Here is a 25,690-nt window from a genome sequence, read left to right on the forward strand (position 1 = left end):
CTAATCAAGCGCAAATAAAAAAAATATATATTTTTCAACATTATTCGATTATTGAAGTCAGAAGGGCTTCACCTCATTCACTGAGCTAAATATAATTTACAACAGGGACACATACAGCAATAAGAGGGGGTTCTAACCTTCCCCTACTCTGCTAAAACAAAGTAAACAAATTGGCTATACTGTACATATATTTCAATGTTTTTTTGTTTTTGTTAATTTTTTTGTTTTGGAAGAAGTAGGGAGGTATTCAAACCTTTTGTAAGGTATTAATGCTATTGAAGGCTCTGCTAGGGAGGGAAAGTTTATAGACCCATTCTTGTCATCAGAACAGGAAATGAGAACAAATCTCTTTAATGAGCAGCACGTTGGCTTGGTGATTTGTCTTACAACACTGGGGTCACCTGTTTGAATGCCAGCCAGGACACCTACTACACAGAGTTTGTATGTTCTTGCTGAGCTTGGGGTCTACTACTACTCTACAAAGACATGCTGGTGGGTCTATTGTCTCCTGTCTACACTGGCCTGAGTGTCTGTGAACTACATTCAAAATACTAACAACAGTTTACAACGCAATCCACAACTCTGCCCCCAGCTACATCACTAACTTAACCTCAAAATAGCAACCAAATCATTTCGTTCCTCCCCTCCTGCTCTCTAGATCTCTTGTCACCTCCTCCCATGCTCGTTTTCAGGGTTTCTCCAGATCCTCTCCCATCCGCTGGCACTCCCTTCCCCAATCTGTCCAACTATGTCCTTACTCTGTCCACCTATAGGCGATGCCTGAACCCTTCTCTAAAGAGAAGCCTAACCTGCCTCCACCTGACAACACGACTTTTATTTTCTCCTTCAGCTCATAACCCACAGCTATTACTATTTGTAACACATGACCCTCCCTCTTAGATTGTAAGCTCTAATGATTCCTTCTGTATTGAATTGTGTTGTAACTGTACTGTCTGCCCCCATGTTGTAGAGAACTGCACAAACTGTTGGTGCTAAATAAATCCTGTATAATAGTAATAATGTAGGTTAGGGAATAAAAAAAAAACAACAAAAAGAAATGGGATTTTTAGTGGTGTCAGAATCCTCCCTTGGTGTAAATGTCAGAAGTCATATCTTTAAAATCAAGAATTGTATTACAATTTAATCATTACAATTATTTGGGGAAAAAATATCACCTTATTCTTGCATACAATGGTGTAAAACCAGCTCATCTTTCCTGATTAATCATCCTCCCATGTATTTTTATCATGTTTGAAAAAGGTAACAACAGCATAAGTATGATGTTTGGTATGATGTATGGATCAAAACGGGAGGGTGATAGTTGAACCAACGTGTTTCGTAGTTGTAGCTTCGTCAGGGTCTCCAGAAATATTGAGCACAGTTACAGGATTTTCACAATAGGAAATGTTAACTGAGCTGATGGGAATCCCTCCAAGACTTGGTATGGAGTGAAGAATGGCAGTGGATGTAAATTGGGTACAGTGCCCACGCTTCCAAACGGGAGGTCCCAAAGCTTCTAAGGTCCGGTTGCAGCAAGCCAGAGATGTCCAGTGGCTTTACATAGCCTCAAGGTATACTGGATGTTACCTACACACATCCAACAGGAGCATGGTGTCCCTGTCTATACCTAGTGCATACCAAGGAGAGGATGAGGAGAGGAATGTGGGTTAGGGAATTTAGATTGTAAGCTCCCTAAGGGCAGTGTGTACATTTGTAGCACTATATAAAAATCTATAATAATAATAACGGAGTTCCGGATAGCAGTAAAAACCCAACAGTAGTTTTAACCCGTCCCCATTCTATAGAAATCTAAAAAGAAGTGTTATACATTTGATTTTCATTGAAAGGGTTGCTGTTTTCTTGAAATGACATTGGAGTTATGTTATCCTAGTAGCTTATATGCAAATTGTCTGAGCTTTTCCACAATGGTAACAGGTGTTTAAATCTTTAAAATCCAAACGATTTCAGCAGCAGCTCTTTTCCATTTGTTGTTATTTAGGCTTTCACAGCTCAGTTCTTTTTTAATAGTCATCAGCCAAATGATGCCTTTAACCTGATAAAGCTGTCAATGTCATACAAGGCATTTAAGATAAATGTATCTTTGAAGAGTGTGGAATTCCAGAGGGAGGCTCCCTCAGTACTGGTCAGTGCCAGCTCTATGGGGTACGAGGCTTTGCACAGTGTGCACGGCTCAGACCAGGCAGCTTGGTAGACTTTGCAGGTTCCCGAGGCTCTGATTAGAAAGGGATGAGAAAGCAAAACATGTTCAACAAGAATCTGGCGTGAAATAACTTCTCAAAAGAAACCGTGAACACTGGCACAAGGCTATTAGGCTGCCCTTTAATCAGAGTAATATGACTTACTTAGAGGAGTGCAATGTTTCTGGTGTTTTTTTTATTTTTTACCCCTTATTAAAGTTAGTGGGGTTGATTTACTAAAACTGGAGTGCAAAATCTGGTGCAGCTGTCCATGGTAGCCAATCAGCTTCTAACTTCAGCTTGTTCAACTTAGTTTTGACAATCAAACCTGGAAGCTGATTGGTTTCTATGCAGAGCTGCACCAGATTTTGCACGCTGTGGTTTTAGTAAATCAACCCCAATGTATTTTAAACACGGTGTTTTTTTTTTACAGACAATTGTAAAAAAAATCAACATAACTAATGTTAAATATCTGCTTTTATATATAAGGCCTCATGCACACGGACGTTTTTACAGCCGCTTTTTTGAGCTTTTTTTGCAGCTTAAAAACAGCTGTCCATGTTAGTCTATGGCTTCATGCCCACCTAGGTGTTTTTGAGCTGCAAATGGCATAGGCGTTTTTAAGCTGTAAAAAAAACCCAGGACCAGTGCGTTCCGTGGCGTGGAGCTAGAGCTGTAAAAACGTGAATCGCGGGAAAACACGCAAAAACGCACATAAACGCGCAACATATTTTCTTTGTTTTCTGAGTGCTATAGCCAAGAGATGTGTTTCTTAAAAAACGCTACTTAACGCTAACGCTGAAAAACGTGCAAAAACGGCAATGCAAAACGCGGTAAAAATCGAGTTTTTAACAACGATTTTTCCAGGCGTCGGAGCTAGCTTTGCAGCCAGTTTTTTAAAACGTCCGTGTGCATGAGCACTAAAAATTGTGTTTGCTGTTTTAATCTTTTTTGTTGTGTATATGTACAGTACATGGGACAGCCATATTGGCACTTGTTGTTGCTTCTTTACCATAGAAATTTATGAGTCAGCCTACCCTTTGAAAACAATGCTCTATGAGAATATGTTATCTCACAAGTTGTTAAAATACAACTCCAGGAATTTGAAAACAATCTACCCTTGCAGTGGGCCCACCCTGCACTGCAATGGTAAACGCTCACATAGGCGTGCACAGAGGTTGTGCCAGGTGTGCCTGGGCGCACCCTAATTACTCTGTGCGGTGCTGATTCCCTCTACTATCCAGGCTTCATTCATGTTGCCCCCCCACCAGCAGTGCTTCTGGCTTCCCTCCTCTCCCCTCGACGGCTGCAGGGGATGTTTCAGGATGGAGAGCAGAGCAAAGGGCTAGTCAATATGTCATTTACCGGCCCCTATCTTTATTAAATTAACACAGTAAACACACTCACTGTGTTCATTCTTTGTGAAGCATAGTAAACTGTGTTGTGTGAATGAACAGGAAGCCACTCAGCACAGAGCACTTCCCATTCATTTACTGTCCAGTGCAGCTGAGGCTGCAGAGAAAGGCATGTGTGTTTGAGCTTTGGGGTGCATATCCTAATGCAATAGGCTGCACACACCTATGAATGCTCATTACGTTTAGGAGGTAAAGAAACAGACAGTTTTACTCACCCTAACCACTGCTGCAAAGTTCTGCTCCTCTCTCCAAAGTTCCATTCTGTGAGCAATCCGTGTGTCATCATGTACAATTCAGGGCTAATAACCTTGCATTGTATGGGGAGATTACAGGCATACAACTGCAGACAGGAGCACCTTAAAGTGGAGGCTTTGCAGGATTGGTCACCAGGGGCAGCCCGTCCATTGAGGGCGCACGGGCACCACCCTCTCTATCCACGCCACCCCCTATGAATAAAGAATAGATTCATGCATAGCATGAATCTATCCTTGGCCGTCGTGGCCACCCCTATTCATGCATCCGGCCTCTTCCAGGACACGGGACGCTTAAATTACATTGACGGGGGTGTTTTCTTGAAGCGCCTGATTAGAGTCATAAGCTCTAATAGGCTTCAAAATAGGGTAGACTTGGAGCTCAGAGCATTGTGCTCGGAGCCCACCCAGGTGTGTTAGAAAGGCAAATAAATATTCGCTTTTCTAACACTGAATCGTCTCTCTGCCAATCAGGTCTGATACCTGTTTCTCGATTGGCTGAAAGGTCAGGTGATCCTATCGGATGCCTAGGAGAAGGAAAAGAGGGATGCACGGCAGAAGCCGCCACAATCCACAACACAGGAGGAGGAAGAAAGCCGCTGTACATCGGTACACGCTGTCTGCCCACTTCCTAGATGGGGTAAGTGTGGGGCTTTGATGTCCCGACAGTCCTCCCAGGGCACCCCCCCAAATAAAAATCCAACAGCCGCCACTGCTGGTCACTTAGTTGGGAGACTCTTCTGGAGCAAGAAATAAGGTAAGTATTACTCCTTATTCAGGCACCCCTAGACTTCATGCACATACCTACCTTGGAATGGACCTGGGGCTGGAGGAATAGCCTGCAAGATTTTGTGCATTGTACCATGGACCTCTGATCATGTTTATTTATTTATTTATTTACTTATATATCGCGGTCCATTTATACAGCTTTTTACATATATATTGTACTTTCAAATCAGTCCCTGCCCTCAAGAGGCTTTCAATCTAAGGTCCCTAACTTACACTCATACATACACATACTAGAGCCAATTTAGACAGGAGCCAGTTAACCTACCAGCATGTCTTTGACGTGTGGGAGGAAACCGGAGTACTCCATTGCAGAATGGAGTAAAAAATTCACTTTTTTTCCTTTTTCAAAATAGGTGAATTTATTACTATTTTTTTTAAAGTTGGAATATGCTTTTAAAATATATGCTACAGTGCAATTCTTGTGCTTTAGGTAAGGAAATCCTCACAGCCAACAGGGTGGAAGGTGTGGAAGATCTGGCATTTGATTGGATCTCCAGAAACCTTTACTGGACAGACCCAAGATACAGGAGTATCAGTGTCATGAGGCTGGCAGACAAATCCAGAAGAGCCATTATCCAGAATTTAAATCAACCTCGCTCAATCGTGGTGCATCCAGTGATGGGGTAAACAAATCTTGCCTTCTCTTTATTTTTCTTTCTAGGTCTGTGTTTTCCTAACCTGATTGCACTGATCACAAGCAGAATTAATGAAGGATGTTTGCTGTTTCTTTTTCCTGATCTTGCATGGTTCACGTCCAGCTGTCTGTGTCTCAGTTGCTGGCAGATGAGAAGACTGTAAAGTAATACTTTGCTCAGCGGGAATATGCAGAAAAGTTATCCTTAAAACTTCAGTCTTCTAACAACATTTTCTTTTACTGATACAAAGCCAGGAGAGTCAGGCTCGCTGACACATTTTTCACTTTAAAGTGCTACTGTCTCCAGCTGAGATATAATGTTCTACTTTATACAATAGATACAGCCGGTGGTGTCTTACTTCCAATGAAATGCTATCCTTTCTGTTTTATCTCCTATAGCCACACTTATCCTAAGACTGGAGCACATTAGCCTGTACAAATAATGGTAAAATTGTAAAATATTTGGAAACATATTTCTGGAATCTTTTCAATTTATCAAACTGAAATATCAAAATTGAAAAAAAAAAAAAAACAAGTTCAATCGATGAAGTCCAAGTTTCAGGAGAACCAGAGTGAAAGGGTTAAAATTCAATATACTGTATTTATTGGCGTACAACACGCACCTTCAATTTAAGAGGGAAGTTTCAGGAAAACTTTTTTTTTTAAAATAAACCACTTTGAAGCAAAATAATGGTCAGTGCCCATCAATGCAGCCTGACGAGTGTCCATCTGCAGCCTCAATGCAGCCTGATTAGTGCCCATCTGCAGCCTCAATGCAGCCTGATTAGTGCACACCTGCAGCCTCAATGCAGCCTGATTAGTGCACATCTGTAGCATCAATGCAGCCTAATTAATGCCCATCTGCAGATTCAATGCAGCCTGATCTGTGCCCATCTGCAGCTTCAATGCAGCCTGATCTGTGCCCATCTGCAGCTTCAATGCAGCCTGATCTGTGCCCATCTGCAGCTTCAATGCAGCCTGATCTGTGCCCATCTGCAGTCCATCTCCCATTAACTCAGCTGCCTGATTAATGCCCATCTGTAGCCTCACCATCTCTCATCAATGCAGCGCAGGAAATCACCAAGCCGTCATCTCCTGTTTACACGGCTCTTAGTCGGCAGTCACATACACAGTCCCGCCCTGGCCATAGGCATTGGACCAGCTCTGGTGATAGACAGAACACTGGTTCAATGCCGGTGACGGAGGCAGGACTGTGTGTGACGTTACAGCCGATTAAGAGCCGAGTAAACAGGATATGATGGCTCGGTGAAGCGCTCGTCTCCCTCCTTCCCCTCCGAGGTACACTATCAGAGTATAACACGCACCCGTGATTTGCCCCTATTTTCAGGGGAAAAAAGTGTGTGTTCTACGTCGATAAATATGGTAGTTCCTACATCAGGGATAGCTTTTCTCAGCAGCAGAAGCAGACTGTGAAACGGTTGGATAATGGTCTAGAAGTTAGTGGGTGGAAGCTAGGAGGGGTTGCCTTGAATATTCAGGGGCTCTTAGCCAATAGCCAGGAAGTGGGCCTCACTGAGAGGCTGAGCCAGCTGTCGGTCCAGGCTTCTGGGTGGCTTTATTGCTAACGCGGCCCACGCACCATTGTGAAAGTATTCTTACTTTTGTATCTCAAAGAATCTCAGAATTAGGAATGCATTTAGAACATGTAATATGCAGTTTTATATTGTATGCTTTATTCTGTTTGCTTAGGTTTCTGTATTGGACTGATTGGTATCGACCAGCAAAAATCATGAGGTCTTGGTGTGATGGATCTCACGCATCACCAATAGTGAACTCATCTCTTGGATGGCCTAATGGTTTAGCTATGGACTGGGGGTAATTCACTGATAACTGTTAATTGTCGAAGGAATATACAAATGTTTCATCCTGTATAGTTGGTTGGTGTACAGTACAGCAAGCTCTGTTATATGCACAATTATTGATTCCAGAGTTAATTTATTCTAATGTTTTGTGAAGCATGTCAACGTAAACCTATCCTGGCAATGATGCATTAAGGCTGACTCAAGAGGTGGAAGCCACCATATGGATTCTTCATTCCCCAGGTTCAGAGTTATCTATTGACAACTATTTTTATGGTGCAGTTGAAAGAACTTGTTTACTGTTCTGCTTCAGCTACTTGTTAACTGCGACAACCGGTGACAGATTACTAAAAATGTATGGAAAAATGTGGTCTTCTTTCACAGGATGAGAATTAAATACTTCACTGGGGCACAGCGCAAGTCTCCATCTAGACTTAATGTAGTATCATTTTAAACAACGTCCTGCATTCTCAAAATTAGTACACAATATTTCTGCATTAAAATCATAATTACTTTTAAATCTGAATCTCTTAATTTTATCCTGTATTTTTATAAAAAATGTGCATTGGGGCATATTTATAAAGGGGTGAATATAACATTCACCAAAAATTCACTGGTGAGGAATTATTCCTGTGTATTGTAACACATTAAATGTCACATTCACTGCTTTATAAATATGCCTATTAGTTTATTGTAAACAGTGGTGTCTCCAGCTTTCATATTTAGGCAGGCACATGGGGGCAACAGGGACACAAGTAGGGGGGCCAACTATAAAACGCAATTTATATATGTGCCCGTCAGTACAGCATATCAGTGCCTATCAATGCTGCCTATCAGCGCCCATTAGTGCCACCTATCAGTGCTCATCAATGCAGCCTATCAGTACCCATCAGTGCAGCATATCAGTGCCCATCAATACTGCATATCAGTGCCCATCAGTGCCACTTATCAGTGCTCATCAATGCCACCTATCAGTGGCCATCAATGCTGCCTATCAGTACTCAATAACCATCAGTGCCACCTATCAGTGCTCATCAATGCAGCCTATCAGTGCAGCATATCAGTGCTTATCATTGATGCCTATTAGTGCCATCTATCAGTGCTCATTAAGCCCACCCTATCAGTGCAGCCTATCAGTGCTCATCAATGCTGCCTATCACTGCCGCCTATCAGTGGCACTTGTCAGTGCTCATTAATGTCACTTATCAGTGCCACCTATCAGTGCTCATCAATTCCACCTATCAGTGCCCACCAGTGCAGCCTATGAGTGCTGCCTATCAGTGCTCATCATTGCCGCTTATCAGTGCAGATGATCAGTGGTGCCTATCAGTGCCACCTATCAGTGCTCATCAATGCCACCTATCAGTGCCTCCTCATCAGTGCAGCATAATAGTGCTCAATGCCCATCAGTGCCACCTATCAGTGCCCATTAGTGCCTCCTATCAGTGCTCAATAAGAACCTGAGCTGCAGCTTGTTTGATCTTAAAGTGACTATAAACAATCATTTTGTAAAACAACCCATTTAGTTTAAAGTAAAAATGAAAGGCAAAACATTTTTGTATATATCTATCTATATATATTGGAGAAGAGCACACTGAGTTCCTAGCATAGCTAGAAAACTGACCACAGTGTGTTCTCCTGCTTAGTGTGGTCAGTTTGTAATAGCAAAGCAGACAGACTGAATAAATGACTTGTATAGCGCTACCTATACAAACTGAATTGCCTCAGGGTGCTTTTCTTGCCACCGGTGTCCATCTACAGCTATTTATGTGTTCCTTAACCTGTAGAGTCCCGACACACTTACAACATTGACATACAACTACACATATTATGACCAATTTTTTTTGGACAGGGTCTAATTAGCCTACCAGCATGTCTTTGGAGTGTGGGAGGAAACCGGAGTATCTGGAGGAAACCCACGCAGGCACAGGGAGAACATGCAAACTCCAGGCAGATAGTGTTGTGGTCGAGATTTGAACCAGCAACCCTATTGCTGCTAGGTGAAAGTGCTAACCACTACACCACTGTGCTGCCCCAGACTGGCAGGAACACCAGAGATTTCACACAAAGGAAGCAATACAAAGAGAACAGGATACTTTCCTCATACAAGTACATGGTACAGCAACCGCATATCAGGAATATGAAGTGCTGGGGTAACAAACGCTTTAAGCTTCCAGTCTAGCTTGGCACTTCAGGCAGGCTCCATTCCATCCCCTTCAATCCACACAGACAGAAAAAACGGACACAATATCTGTAGTTTGCAATTTCAGTTTACTTGATAATCAAATGTCCAACAATTCAATGTAAGCTTATCAACAGTTTTGAGCGTTTCTCAACCTTTATCACTATGGTAGCTTGATAAAAGGCAGAGATCACTCAAAACTGTTGCGAAGCCTACATAGAATTGTTGTATATTTTGATTATTAAGTCAACTGAAATTTCAAACTACAAATATTGCATCCTTTTTTCTTTGTATATACAGTGGAACCTTGGATTACAAGCATAATCCGTTCCAGGAGAATGCTTCTAATTCAAAGCACTCACATATCAAAGCGAGTTTCCCCATAGAAGTCAATGGAAACAAAGATAATTCATTCCCCATTGACTTCTATTGCATGCAATACAGCATTTGTAGCCAGAGGTGGGGGGGGGCACCGGAGAGACTTGAAAATACCCGGACACCGCTCGGATGCACTTGGAAACCCTTTGGGAAGGCTTGGAAACACTCAGGAATGGAGTATTCCCGAGTATTCCCGAGTATTTCTGAACGGCTCCGAGTGTCTCCGTCGCCCAACACCTCTGTCCAAATGTGGTACTGCACACCACAGAGGCTTGAAGTCTGCTCATTTTGGGAAACAACACTCGTAAACCGAGTCAGGATTTAAAAAAAATAATTGCTTGTATCGCAAAACTCTCGTTAACCGTGTTACTAGCAATCCGAGGTTACACTGTATCTTAATATCAAATCATCAGTACAATATTTAAAATAATCTCAATAGTGATTCCCAACCCAGTAAACTATATTATTTTTTTTAAAACAAGACTTTGTTTTTCTTTTGTTACAGCTCATTGCGAATATTCTGGGTGGATGCTTTCTTTGATAAAGTTGAACACAGCAACTATGATGGTTCAGACAGGCAAACTCTTAGTCGGATTACACAAATGACTCAGCCATTTGGACTTACAATTTATGGAGGTAAGATGACTAACCTCATTAATATTTATTTATTAATATTTATTAATATGCAGAAAGGAGAAGGAAGGCAATGAGAAAATATTTTTGTCGGTAAATAGAACGATTTTCACTTCGACACCACACTTTCATATGTATAGGAGGGCTTCAGATATTTTGTAGTGTGAGACAGTGAAAAAAGGGGGGTAATATTGCTCAGCGGTCCTACCTCCCGACAGAGGAAGACACTGAAGAGACTATGAGGTCCCCCTGTAACCCTTGAACTATTTGGGACAGGTCGCCTTCATTTTACTCACTTGGAGATCTTATAGGAACTGGCTATCTGAATTCAAGAGAACACAGTGCAATATTACCCCCCTTTTTTCGCTGTCTCACACTACAAAATATCTGAAGCCCTCATGATAATCGCAGGCTCCTATACATATGAAAGTGTGGTGTCGAAGTGAAAATCGTTCTATTTACCGAGAAAAATATTTTCTCATTGCCTTCCTTCCCTTTTGGGGTGCCCCCATGAAGAAATAAAATTGTTAAAGCTCCTGAAGAAGCGTTGACTAAAACGCGAAACATGTAGAGCGCCAGAATATATCTGAGATTAGTTCTGTAATTGATACCTTGTCTAGTGTAATCCTGTTTTATTTTTGAATATCAATGTACAACCTGTCATCCTTTGGGTATATATAACTAATAGAAATGGATATGGATATTGTTTAGAATGTATTAACACAGACAGGATACAAAGCAGCAATTGATATGTTTTTACCCCCTTTTTTAGTTTTTTATTTTATATAAAAAATCTTTTCTTATAAATAAATATTTTTGAATATATCTTTTTTCTTACTTTTTGCTTTGGTATATTTAATTAAAAAATTTGCCTAAAAAGTCCAATATAACCAACACTTTTTTTTTGAGGTTTTTTGTGTGTAGGTTTTCCTTCCCCTTCCCCCATCCCTTTTTTTTTTTCCCTTAATTTCAGTCATGACAAGGACGTGGCAATTGGTTTTTTGACTTTTGAGTGTATCCACAGAAACCACCCTGTGACAGATTTCTGTTTTTTATTATTAAAGACAGTGAAGTCACTGGGCCAGAAAACGCTGGGGTGGATTTACTAAAGGCAAATAGACTGTGCCCTCTGCAAGTGCAGTTGCTCCAGAGCTTAGTAAATGAGGCAAAACTTCAATTTGCAAAGCGTACCCAATCAAGTGCATGGAAAAAAAACTGCATTTTTGCTTGCATGTGATTGGATGATGGAAGTCAGCAGAGATTCTGCTCATTTATTAAGCTCTCAAGCAAGTGCACTTGCAGCGTGCAATTGCACTTTGCAAAGTGCAGTCTATTTTCCTACGGTAAATAAATACTAAAGTGTCCTCTGACTTCATAGATTGTAGCCCATTTTAAAGCAGAGTTCCACTTAAAGAAATAAAATTAAAAGTCAGCAGCTACAAATACTGCAGCTGCTGACTTTTAATAATCAGACACTTACCTGTCCCAGGGTCCAGTGATGAGGGGGAACAAAGCCCCGCTCATCTCCTCCTCCTCTCAGCGGCGCTGGCATTGTAATTGTGGGTGCCCGGCTGTGGCTTCACAGCCGGGCACCCACTGTGCATGTGCAAGATAAGGCGAGCCATGCCGCGCGCCGTGACTGGCCGGGCAATTATTTGGGACCTGTGACGTGTCCCAGATGATTGCCACAAGGGAGGGGTGATCTCCCTTTCCGATGCCACGGTGTGCCGGGAGGAGGTGGGAGATGGAACCCTCTAAAAAAAGGCATCCGCTCCACCCCAAAAAATTACATGCCAAATGTGGCATATCAGGGGGTCACCTTCCCCCAAAGCGGAAGTTCAATTTTTGGGTGGAACTCCACTTTAATGGTTTCTGTCTTTTCCAGTGAAGATTTATCTGGGGAGATGTTGGGGTTGATTTACTAAAGGCAAATAAACTGTGCACTGTGCAGTTGCCCCAGAGCTTAGTAAATGAGCAGAAGCTCTGCGGACTTCCATCATCCAATCATGTGCAGCAAAAAGTCTGTTTTTTTATTTTCCTTGCATGCAATTGGGTACTCTTTGCAAAGTGAAGCTTTAACTCATTTACTAAGCTCTGGAGCAACTGCACTTGTAGAGGGAAACTACAGTTTGCAAAGAGTACAGTCTATTTGCCTTTAGTAAATCATCCCCATTGACACTGCCACCAACCCTCTATTAGTCTCTCCAGAGGAACACATGGGAGTTGATTTAGCAAAGGCAAATAGACTGTGCACTTTGCAAACTGTAGTTTCACTCTGCAAGTGCAGTTGCTTCAGAGCTTAGTACATGAGGTAAACCTTCATTTTGCAAAGTATACCCAATCACGTGCAAGGAAAATAATTAAAAAAAAACTGCATTTTTGCTTGCACATGATTGAATGGTGGAATTCAGTAGAGCTTCTGCTCATTTACATAGCTCTCAACTGTCCTTGATTTGGCGCAATGTCCCTCTGTCCCTCATTCCTCCTCATTTGTCCCTCATTTTGGTCTGATCTATATAGATGTATATAAAATGCACTTTTTATCTAGACAAAAGTGTTTTCCAGAGCTAAACCTTTCATCTGATTTATAAATGACTGCATTTGTAAATTCCAAAAGGCAATATAAAGGAATAGTAGTGGTAAGAAAAGCACTTGTGGGTTTAACCAATCTTGTTTGTCTGTATAATTCTCCTTTAACCACTTCAGCCCCGGACCAATTTGCAGCCTAAGGACCAGAGGTCTTTTTACAATTTCGCACTGCACTGCTTTAACTGGTAATTGCGCAGTCATGCAATGTTGTACCCAAACAAAATTTGCGTCCTTTTCTTCCCACAAATAGAGTTTTTTTTTTTATGGTATTTGATTGCCTCTGCGATTTTTATTTTTTGCGATATAAATGGAAAAAGACCCGTAAATTTTGAGAAAAAAATATATTTACCTACTACTATATTTAAATACTACTTTTTGTTATAAGAAAAATCGAATAAACTCAATTTTAGTCATACATTTAGGGCAAAATTTATTCAGCCACATGTCTTTAGTAAAAAAAATGTCAATAAGCGTATATTTATTGGTTTGCGCAAAAGTTATAGCGTCTACAAACTAGAGTACATTTTCTGGAATTTACACAGCTTTTAATTTATGACTGCCTATCTCATTTCCTGAGGTGCTAAAATGGCAGGGCAGTACAACCCCCCCCCCCCCCAAATGACCCCATTTTGTAAAGTAGACACCCCAAGGAAATTGCTGAGGGGCATGTTGAGCCCATTGAATATTTTTTTTTTTCTTTGTCCCAAGTGATTAAATAATGACACAAAAAAAAAAAAGTTTACAAAAAGTTGTCACTAAATGATATATTGCTCACACATGCCATAGTTATATGTGGAATTGCACCCCAAAATATTTTCTGCTGCTGCTCCTGAGTACAAGGATACCACATATGTGGGACTTTTTGGGAGTCTAGCCACGTACGGTACCCCGAAAACCAATCACTGCCTTCAGGATTTCTAAGGGTGCAAATTTTTGATTTCACTCCTCACTACCTATCACGGTTTCGAAGGCCATAAAATGCCAAAATAACACAAAACCCCCCTAAATGACCCCATTTTGGAAAGTAGACACCCCAAGCTATTTACTGAGAGGCATGTTGAGTCCATGAAATATTTTATATTTTGCCACAAGTTGCAGGAATATTACAATTTTTTTATTTTTTTTTGCACAAAGTTGTCACTAAATGATAGATTGCTCACACATGCTATGGGCATACGTGAAATTACACCCCAAAATAAATTCTGCTACTTCTCCCGAGTACGGGGATACCACATGTGGGGGACTTTTTGGGAGCCTAGCCACGTACGGGGCCCCGAAAACCAAGCACTGCCTTCCGGATTTAAATATAAAACGCTACCAAAAAGAACTGTTAGCGATCGCAGGGATCAGGCCTGACTCTGCGAACACTGCAGTTATGTGTTTAGTGTTTTGTAAGTGACAGTGATCGATCGATACTGCACTTGGGTGGGCTGGGCGGAGTGGCAAAATGCAGGTGCTAGCAGGTATCTGGGCTGATCCTGCTAAAAATGCGTTTTTTTGGAACCCTAAACTGCTGGGGACGCTAGTATAGATCTGATCAGATCAGATATTGATCTGTTCAGATTCTATACCACTATGGGAGGTGTATGCTTTGCGCGTGGGTGTTAGCGTTACTGGCACTAACCTAGCGCTGCCTGGGGCGATGCAGACCCTGACCCTAAAACCTAATTGATATCACCCGCCGGGTGATCAGGGGGTTAAACCTTTATTGGGTAATAAATGGTGGGTGCCCTGATGCTATAAAAAGCAAACTAACTAACCAGAGTCACCCGTAACACTTATACGGTGATCACTGGTGAAAGGGTTAACTAGGGGCAATCAGGGGGTTCACATTTTTATTAGGTAGTATATGGGGGTCCCTGGCGCTATATAAAAACCTGACAGGGAGCCTAAATAACTAACTGGCTAACCAGCGTCACCAGTGACACTTATACGGTGATCGCTGGTGAAAGGGTTAACTAGGGGCAATCAGGGGGTTAAAACCATTATTGGGTAGGATATGGGGGTACCTAGCGCTATAAAAACCTGGCGGTGAACCTAAAAAAATAACTAGCTACCTAGCGACACTAGTGACACTAATGCAGCGATCAGAAAAATGATCGCTTAGTGACACTGGCAAAAGGGGGTGAAAGGGTTAACTAGGGGCAATCAGGGGGTTAAAACCATTATTGGGTAGTATATCAGGGTACCTAGCGCTATAAAAACCTGGCGGTGAACCTAAAAAAATAACTAGCTACCTAACGGCACCAGTGACACTAATGCAGCGATCAGAAAAAACGATTGCTTAGTGATACTGGCAAAAGGGGGTGACAGGGTTAACTAGGGGCAATCAGGGGGTTAAAACCATTATTGGGTAGTATATGGGGGTACCTAGCGCTATAAAAACCTGGCGGTGAACCTAAAAAAATAACTAGCTACTTAGCGGCACCAGTGACACTAATGCAGCGATCAGAAAAACGATCGCTTAGCGATACTGACAAAAAGGGGTGAAAGGGTTAACTAGGGGCAATCAGGGGGTTAAAACCATTATTGGGTAGTATATCGGGGTACCTAGCACTATAAAAACCTGGCGGTGAACCTAAAAAAATAACTAGCTACCTAACGGCACCAGTGACACTAATGCAGCGATCAGAAAAACGATCGCTTAGTGACACTGGCAAAAGGGGGTGAAAGGGTTAACTAGGGGCAATCAGGGGGTTAAAACCATTATTGGGTAGTATATGGGGGTACCTAGCGCTATAAAAACCTGGCGGTGAACCTAAAAAAATAACTAGCTACTTAGCGGCACCAGTGACACTAATGCAGTGATCAGAAAAACGATCGCTTAGTGACACTGGCAAAAGGGGGTGAAAGGGTTAACTCTAGGGGCAATCAGGGGGTTAAACCTTTATGGGGGGGGGTAAGGGGCTACCCTGGACCTAACACTAACTGCCCTGACAGTTTTTACTGTCACAACTGACACTGAATGCAGTGATCAGTAAATAAATGATCACTGCAATCAGTGACACTGTGACTGGGAGGGGGAGGGGGGGCGATCGGGGGGGTGATCCGGGGGGATTTGTGTGCCTATGTGTGCCTACATGTTAGTGTAGTGTTTGGTGCACTTACTTTCAGTGTTCTCCTCGTAGTCCGGTCAAAAAGACCGCCCCGAGGAGAATGACATCACTTCCTCCCTGCCTGTGTTTACTATACACAGCGGGAGGAAGCTTCTCATTCGCCAGGAGCGATCAAGAGGGGATGGCCAGAAACCAACGGCCATCCCCTCATCCCGGATCGCTCGTGAAGCGAAATGGACCACCGCATCCAGTGGGAGGGGGTCCGATCAGACCCCCCACCCGCTGGAAGGCAAGCACGTACATGTACGTGCTTGTGCCTGTACATGCCATTCTGATGACGTACATTGCCATGCAGCGGTCCTTAAGTGGTTAAGAGTGTGTGGCAAGGGGTGTGTCCTATGCCTGCATACTTTTGCTGATGGGTGTCCCTCATTCCCATCTCAAAAAATTGGGAGGTATGCAATTACCAAGCTCTGGAGCAACTGCTCTTGCTGAGTGCAACTACACTTTGCGAAGTGCACAGTCTATTTGCCTTTAGTAAATCAACCCCATGGAGAGAGTTCTGCAGGTAGCAGAACAGGAAGTTTAGCTCACACCAGGTCTTGACTGTTTCTGATCTAGGAAGTGAAGACAGATCTCCTCAGCAGAGACACAGCTAGTAATAGAAACAAAACAGTGCATCTAACATTTCCCCACTCATTTAAAACTAAAATAAATGCATTTACAATGGCTGGTTAAAGTGGTTGTAAACCCTTACAGACCACTTTGACCTACAGGTAATCCTAGATTAAGGTTTACCTGCAGGCCCAAGAAATATCTCCTAAACCTACACGGTTTAGGAGATATTTGCAAAAAGACAGGCACTGCAATCACTGCATCGCGGCTCCGGCCAGTCACAGTGCCGGAGCCATGATACCCGGAAAGAAGATGGACGCTCCGTGCAAGAGGGGACAGCGGTGACATCGCTGGCTCCTGTGTCAGGTAAGTGACACTTAATGGATGCATAGTAGCTCATTATGCTTCACCTTTGCAGGAAACACAGAAGAAGTAAATCCATCAGGGTTTACTTCCTCTTTAACTTATAACAAACAAAATGTATCGGTTTGTGTAATTTTTTTCATATTTTAGGTCATATTTTCTAGCGGCACCAGTACACACATTTAATTCTCTTTATTTTGTCTAGGTTATGCATATATTACAGACTGGAGGCTTAAAGGAATAGTGCGCGTTAGGAAATACGATGGAGGAGAGATGACAATTATTCGTAGAGGAATCAATAATATTGCACATGTAAAATCATTTGATGCCGATATCCAAATAGGTAAGGGAATTTATATTGGTTGAAATTAACTTGATAACAGGGCATTTCAAAAATCGAAGAATAACGATAACCATAAAGGGAACAAAATAATGCTTCCATAGTGCTCTGCCAGTGACCACTTTAATATTACAGTGGATTAAAAATTCACTCAGGGTTCTACCATGTTAAATATTTGTCTGTAGCATCCAAACATATAGCAAGTCTAATTCTCCTGCAATTGTGCTGCTTTTTCCAAGTACTGGAGATTTCAATGAAAGATACTCAGAATTTACTGAAACTATTATATCAGTATAATAGTCAGGGAAACACCATTTTGAGAGGAGGATACAAGATATCATTTCTGAACAGGTTTCCTTTAAAGCGTGGGTTGAAGATAAACAGCAGCTTTATTTAAAAGTTGATCAGACGGTAAATATTAAATTGTATTTGAAGCCCTGAAAAAGTTACTAATTTTGGCAACATCTTATGCTTCCTTTGGTGGTGGAAACCAAGCCCTATAGGAGCCCTATAGTATTAACGAAAAAGCTTGGAGAGCATTTAGATGGAGCAGACCAGTGAGCGACATTGCCTAAACTGTGACACTCCAGATCACTGGTGGTCAACCTGCTTGCTAAAGTGGCCTCAAATGCGGTCCCTGAAATAACCAAAGTGCATATCATTTTCTGTGTGTATAATAATACATAAAACTGTCAGTGATTATGCACATACTAAAAGAATGGCCAGAGATTGCAGACATGCTATAGTAGCTGTTATATACTGCCTCATGTTGTTATGTTATTTTTAGTTGTTTTGTTATGTTTCATTATGGTAGAATGATTCCTTTTTAAATTTGTCTCATACAGTCAAATTCGTTTTGCATATTTGGATTAATTTTGTATATTCATTATTCCGAATCAATTCATATTTCAGAAATTGTCTGCTGTATATTCGCTTTAACAAATTTTTTATTTCAGGATATTGCTTATTCACTCTGTTTGGGTTGGATGGAGGTGAATCCATCAGAATCTCTGAATCATAACATGACGAATGGAACTAAATTTATTTTGAATTCATTTGCTATGTTATGATTGCAATATTCTGATTAATCCACCTCCATCCAACCCAAGATTATTAAGTAGGAATCATCATCTTATTTCACTTTTATACCTTAGTGTATTTATTGCAATATGTTTCCATTTCATATATAGTATATTCCATACCAGACCCTTATCCGAGCATGCAGCCTGGCAGGCCAGGAAAGGGAGGGGACAAGGAAAAGCCCCCCTCCTGAACCATACCAGGCCTCTTGCCCTCAACATGGGGAGGTGCCCCCAAAACAACCTTGTCCTTATGTTGATGGAGACAAGGGCCTCTTCCCGACAACCCTGGCCGGTGGTTGTCGGGGTCTGCGGGAGGGGGGCTTATTGGAATCTGGAAGCCCCCTTTAACAAGGGGGTCCCCAGATTCCGCTCCTGCCTATATGAATGGGTATCGGGTATTGGGTACATTGTGCGCCTACCCACTCACCTAAAAATGTGTCAAAAAGTAAAAACCACAAGAGACAGTTTTTGACAATTCCTTTATTTAAAAAAAAAAAATAAGTGTCCTGCGATGTACATTCATCTTCAATCACGCCACCCAATGGACCCAAAAAATAGAAAAAAATTAAAAAATCTCTGCCTTGATGGGAGGCCTCCTGGCGACTGCTGTCTCTTGGCTTTGACACAATGCATGTACATCGTGGGACACTTTTTTTTTAACCACTTCAGCCCCGGACCATTTTGCTGGTCAAAGACCAGACCACTTTTTGCGATTCGGCACTGCTTCGCTTTAATTGACAATTGCGCGGTCATGCGACGTAGCTCCCAAACAAAATTGGCGTCCTTTTTTTCCCACAAATAGAGCTTTCTTTTGGTGGTATTTGATCACCTCTGCGTTTTTTTTTTGCGCTATAAACAAAAATAGAGCGACAATTTGGAAAAAAAAACATTATGTTTTACTTTTTGTTATAATAAATATCCCCCAAAAATATATCTAAATTTTTTTTTCCCCTCAGTTTAGGCCAATACGTATTCTTCTACATATTTTTGGTTAAAAAAATCGCAATAAGCGATTATTGATTTGTTTGCGCAAAAGTTATAGCGTTTACAAAATAGGAGATAGTTTTATGGCATTTTTATTAATATATTTTTTTTACTAGTAATGACGGCGATCAGCGATTTTTATTGTGACTGCGACGTTATGGTGGACACATCGGGCATTTTTTACACATTTTTGGGACCATTGTCATTTATACAGCAATCACTGCTATATAAATGCAGTGATTCCTGTGTAAATGACACTGGCAGTGAAGGGGGTTAACCAGTGGGTGGCAATGTAGGGGTTAAGTGTTCCTAGTGGTGTGTTACTAACTGTGGGGGGCTGGGCTTTCATTTAGTGAACACTGATCTCTTCTCCAATCACATAGAGCAGAGATCAGCGTCACTAGTTGCTAGGCAGAACGGGGAAATGCTGTTTATAACGGCATTTCTCCGTTCAGCTGCCCTGTGAGACGATCGCGAGTATGCCCACGGTGATCGAGTCCGCGGGACCCGCGACCGGACTCACGGGGTCCTGACCGGCACGCGAGTGCGCCGCCGGCGGCGCGCTCGCGATGGCAGGGTGGCATTAAAGATTGGATGTACCTGTACGCCAATATGCCTGCCCGTGCCATTCTGCCGACGTACATCGGTGTGCACCAGTCGGGAACCGGTTAAATAAAGGAATTGTCAAAAACTGTCTCTTGTGGTTTTAACTTTTTTGACACTTTTTTTGGTGAAAGGGTAGGAGTACAATGTACACGATACCCATTCACATGGGGGGGGGGGGCAGGATCTGGGGGCCCCCTTGTTAAAGGGTGCTTCCAGATTTTAATAAGCCCCTGCCCACAGGCCCCAGACAACCACTGGCCAGAGTTGTCAGGAAGAGGCCCTTGTCCCTATCAACATGGACCACAAAGCACTCTCCCCATGTTGAGGGCATGTGGCATGGTATGGTTCAGGAGGGGCACTCGCTTGTCCCCCCCCATCCTGACCTGTCAGGCTGCATGCTCGGATAAGGGTCTGGCATGGATTTTGGGGGGGTGACCCCACACCAACTTTTTTACAAATTTGTTAAAAATTCATACCAGACCCAAAGTGCCTGGTATGGACTAAAGGGGGATCCCATGCCATTTTTTTCATTGATTTTTCATCTATATTGCTGGGAGACGGCAATACATTACAGCCACAAGCAAGTTCGAATTACATTTTTTCCTTTAGAATGTAATTATTGCTTCGGCATGTTCTACACATCGCACATATGCTCCACTTTACGGGCAGACACCCCAGGCACGATATTTAAAGGAATCTTTAATTTTTAATGTTTCACTTTAAGCATCATTAAAATAACTGCTCCTGAAAACGATTGTTATAAAAACCCCTAGGGCAGTACTCGGGTCCCCATACACCTTTTATGCCAATAACTTGCATATAAGCCTTTAAAATTAGGACTTTTGATTTTTCATGCTTGTGTCTCATAGATTTTAATAGGTTTTGAATGTTTGCTAGAATGTTTTGCCTGTTTGAGGTGTTCTGGTGCAAACTGAACCGGGGGTGTTTTCAGCCCATCCCTACTATTGTGATTCGGAGATTTGTATACCTCAGAATCTACAAATAGCAAAAATGTTGTCTGAATTTAATTTTGTAACAAAATCGCACATATCTAGAAATAAACCAAACCATTTAACTAGCAGAAATGAGTCCTTGATAAGTACCTAGAGAAGGACAACATAAACAATACCCCTAGACTGGTTATGAAGGAAAAGTGTGGCTGTGTTTGTGTACCTGGCTGTGGGGCAATCCATAAGGGAAGAACCTGGGCAAAATTTCAGTGGCTCCTATGGGAATAAGTGCTACATGTTAAACAACTGTATACACATTTTCATTTATATTTTTTTGGAGAATAAAAATAAAGCTAGCTACAGTTTATTTTTGTCTGTAGGTCTGTTTTATATTGGTAACATTATAATTAACTTTGGGATATAAATAATAATAGATTTTTGTTTATCCCAGGATCAAATCCCTGCAATCGACCAACGAATCCAAATGGAGATTGCAGTCATTTTTGTTTCCCAGCTCCTAACTATCAGCGGGTGTGCGGCTGTCCCTATGGGTGGAAGTTGAGTTCTGGACAGTCCATCTGTGTGGAGGATCCATCAAATGAACCCCCAACATTGCAGTGTGGACAGTATTCATTTGCCTGTGCCAACGGCAAGTGTGTACCAGGTTATTATCGCTGTGACGGGGTTGACGACTGTCACGACAATAGTGACGAGCAAGGCTGTGGATCACTAAGTAAGTAATAGACTGTGTAATAATCATTAAAAATAAGAATCACTGTCCTTTATTTATTAAGGAAACGCCATAACAACCAACATAAGATCATGTTTCATTTTTTGTGCATTTTTAAATGATGTCCAAAAAAGCCTTTATTTGATGCATCCCAGAAAAATTTAGAATACCAACAAAAGTAGGGAAAAGTTAAAAATTGAAGGACATTTTCCTAAAGAATTTGTTGGGTCCCAAGGAATATAGTTGATGCTCTGGATGACACTGGACATGTAAGCATGGAACATTTAAGGATGTACAATGTCATTTAGGGTTGTTTCTTTTGCAAATTTGTTAAAATTCCTCCATTGTGCGCATTCCTGTTGGAATGGATCTCATCGTAATATTACATATAAAATGTTTTCCTGTTTTCATTTTTAATTTTACATCAAAGGGAAAACAATGCTTCTAAATTAAGAGAATTGTGAGCATTACCATTCCACAGTGTTACATAAGAATTGGATTTATGTAATATCCTTGTAGTCTCAAGATTTTGTTGACTTAGGTTTTTAGCTGAATGTATGGGGCAGGACTAATTATGTAAAAGCTGTGTTAAGTAAAATTAAAATTTAATAACACAAATCATTAAAAGATATAGAACATCTGTTCTTAATCATTCAGTAAAAAAAATATTAGAATAAAATTGAACTAAAGTCATTTATAGTTTTTGTTTAGGAAGACTTGAATGTAAGGCAATCTATTGTCACATTAATCAGTGTCAGTCCTTGTTTCTTCTTGCAGACAGCACATGTTCCTCCAGAGCCTTTAGATGCCGTAATGGGCAATGCATTCCTCAGAACTGGCGCTGTGATAAACACAATGACTGTCTCGATGGCAGCGATGAGCAAAGCTGTCCTACCCAGGGTCCTCAATCGTGTCCTGGCAGCTACTTCACCTGTGGTAATAACCACTGCATCCCTCGCATATGGCTCTGTGATACCGATAATGACTGTGGAGATGGATCCGATGAGGTGAACTGCAGTAAGTACCCATTTTCCAGTATGACCTTAGCTCTGCAGAACCCTAAGTTCCCTGATTTATGAACAAAAATGGATCCGGATAGCCGCACACCAAGAAAATTCCTTTATTGACGATTCAGTCCATACAAAACAGGATAAAATGCAAACTTCTTACGTGTTTCACATTGCTCTAGCTATGATTAAGCACCAGTGAGAGCGATATGAAATGCGGTATCCTGTTTTTGTATGGACTGAATCTTCAATAAAGGAATTTTCTTGGAGTGCGGCTATCCGTATTTATTTTTGCTCATATGCACCATGCATACTGAGTCAGCACCCTTTGGCAGGGAAGGTGATATTCAGGAACAGATGCCTGGAGCGGGTTTTCTTCTTTCCCTTATTTATCTCTAAAGCTAATCTGACCACATAATGGAATCGAGTTACTAAAAGTAGAAAGTGCAAAATGTGGTGCTGCTCTTTTTTTTGTTGTCAAAGATAACGGAACTAACTGATGTTAGAGCTGATTGTCTACCATGCACAGCTGCACCAGATTTTGAACTCTCCAGTTTTAGTAAATCAGGGCCGATACAGCTTCTGTACACTTTCAGAAACATTTTTTAGGAAAATACATTTGAGGTGAATCGGTCTGAAGCAGGAATGAACTTTGTTTCTATAATTCAACAGAAGAATTAATTAAGGGTGTTGTAGGATGTTGTAGACATCCTTTTGAATTCTGTAGGGTGACTGCACCAACATTGTTGCCCAATTAATGTACAGTTGTGCTCATAAGTTTACACACCCCTGAAGTCATTTATTATCAATCAACTGTGTTTACTCTTTTTAAATCATAATGACAACAGAAACTACCCAAATGACCCTGATCAAAGGTTTACACACCCTGGTGATTGTGGCCTGATAAGATGCACACAAAGGCCTTTGTTAACAATGTTAAAAATGTTAACACAAAGGCCTTTGAATGGCTATTAAAGGTAACCATCCTCACCTGTGATCTGTTTGCTTGTAATTAGTGTGTGTGTACAAAAGGTCAATGAGTTTCTGGACTCCTGACAGACCTTTGCATCTTTCATCAAATGCTGCACTGACATTTTTGGATTCTGAATCATGGGAAAAGCAAAAGAATTGTCAAAGGATCTGCGGGAAAAGGTAGTTGAACTGTATAAAACAGGAAAGGGATATAAAAAGATATCCAAGGAATTGAGAATGCCAATCAGCAGTGTTCAAACTCTAATCAAGAAGTGGAAAATGAGGGGTTCTGTTAAAAACAAACCACGGTCAGGTAGACAAACTAAAATTTCAGCCACAACTGCCAGGAAAATTGTTTGAGATTCAAAGAAGAACCACAAATAACTTCAGGTGAAATACATGACTCTCCGAAAACATGTGGTGTGGCTGTTTCAAGATGCACAATAAGGAGGCACTTGATGAAAGATGGGCTGCATGGTCAAGACGCCAGAAGAAATCCATTACTATGCAAATGCCACAAAGTATCCCACTCACAATATGCCAAACAGCACAGAGACAAGCCTCAAACCTTCTGGCACAAAGTCATTTGGAGGGATGAGACCAACATTGAGCTTTTTGGCCACAACCATAAACACAACCTTTGGAGAGTAGTCAACAAGGCCTATGATGAAAAATACACCATTCCTATTGTGAAACACTGAGGTGGATCACTGATGTTTTGGGGATGTGTGAGCTACAAAGGTACAGGAAATTTGGTCAAAATTGATGGCAAGATGAATGCAGTATGTTATCAAAAAATACTGGAGGAACATGTGCATTCATCAGCCAAGAAGCCGCGCATTGGATGTACTTGGACATTCCAACATGACAATTATCCAAAACACAAGGCCAAGTCGACCTGCTATTGGCTACAGCAGAATAAAGTGAACGTTCTGGAGTGGTCATCTCAGTCTCCTGACCTCAATATCATTGAGCCACTATGGGAAGATCTCAGACGTGCAGTTCATGCAAGACAGCCCAAGAATTTATAGAAACTGGAGGCTTTTTGCCAAGAGGAACGGGCAGCTTTACCATCTGAGAAAATAAAGAGCCTCATCCACAAATACCACAAAAGACTTCAAGCTGTCATTGATGTTAAAGGAGTAATACACGGTATTGAGAACTGGGGTGTGTAAACTTTTGATCAGGGTCATTTGGGTAGTTTCTGTTGTCATTATGATTTAAAAAGAGAAAACACAGTTAATTGATAATAAATGGCTTGAGCCAAACACTAACCATGAGTGAAAGAAAGGTTTTTGTGTTATCATTCATATCCTCTGAAAAATGGCCAAGAAATCATAAATTCTGCAGGGTAAGTAAACTTATGAGCACAACTGTACCTATCAGAGAAAGATACTTGAATTTGTTGGAGCTTGGCGCTGAGGTTGAAATATCCATCCCTCAGTGCACTCGCTTCCCAGCAGCCACTGTGCTTTCACACAGACAAATGCATGACTGAGGAGATTTGTAGTTTGGGGGCAATGTCTGATGGGGAGCTGAAAGACTAGTTCCCCATCAGGTTCACCTTGCTGTTGATTGACAGCACATGGCAGTGGGTGGATCCAAAACCATTATTCATACCTATAGCAGCTTTCAAAACTGCCCACTACCAATACCTTTCTATCTAAAGCAAGGTGGACCTGATGAGGAGCTAGTCTCTCAGTTCTTAACTACAGCTACAATCGCAGTTTAAACCCAAACACAACATTTGAATGGCAAATGCACGGTTTAACAATAAAAAGTACATTTGACCTGCATTGCTTGCAGTTCAGAGCTCAATAGGACATGCTTCATCTAAAGCAGGGGTCTCCAAACTGTGGCCCTTTATTTGGCCCTTGGGGCACTTCTCCTCCCGCTGATACAAGACACTACTCCTTCCACTGACACCAACAATGGGGCAATATATATGCTACTGACATTAACAATGGGCACTATTTCTCTCATTGACGACAATGATGGGGCACTATTCCTCAAACTGACACCCACGATGGGGCACTATTCCTCCCACTAAGACCAATGATGGGGCGCTATTCATCCCACTAAGACCAATGATGGGG

The 25,690-nt window shown here is 41.6% G+C and overlaps 1 protein-coding gene across 2 annotated transcripts in view; it reads left to right on the plus strand.

The window, feature by feature from the left end:
• LRP2 (LDL receptor related protein 2) overlaps positions 1-25,690 on the plus strand; it is a 348,324-nt gene that overhangs the window by 149,382 nt on the left and 173,252 nt on the right. For both annotated transcript variants that reach the window (XM_077447895.1, XM_077447894.1), the window contains exons 17-22: positions 5,084-5,276; positions 6,998-7,123; positions 10,173-10,303; positions 17,129-17,266; positions 21,337-21,618; positions 22,393-22,632. In XM_077447895.1, the coding sequence (XP_077304021.1) occupies positions 5,084-5,276; positions 6,998-7,123; positions 10,173-10,303; positions 17,129-17,266; positions 21,337-21,618; positions 22,393-22,632 (1,110 nt within the window). The remainder of the gene's footprint in view (positions 1-5,083; positions 5,277-6,997; positions 7,124-10,172; positions 10,304-17,128; positions 17,267-21,336; positions 21,619-22,392; positions 22,633-25,690) is intronic.

The sequence above is a fragment of the Lithobates pipiens genome, unplaced genomic scaffold (genome assembly GCF_037356315.1).
Source record: "Lithobates pipiens isolate NorthernLeopardFrog02 unplaced genomic scaffold, aLitPip1_a1.2 Scaffold_22, whole genome shotgun sequence".
Lineage (NCBI taxonomy): Eukaryota > Metazoa > Chordata > Amphibia > Anura > Ranidae > Lithobates > Lithobates pipiens.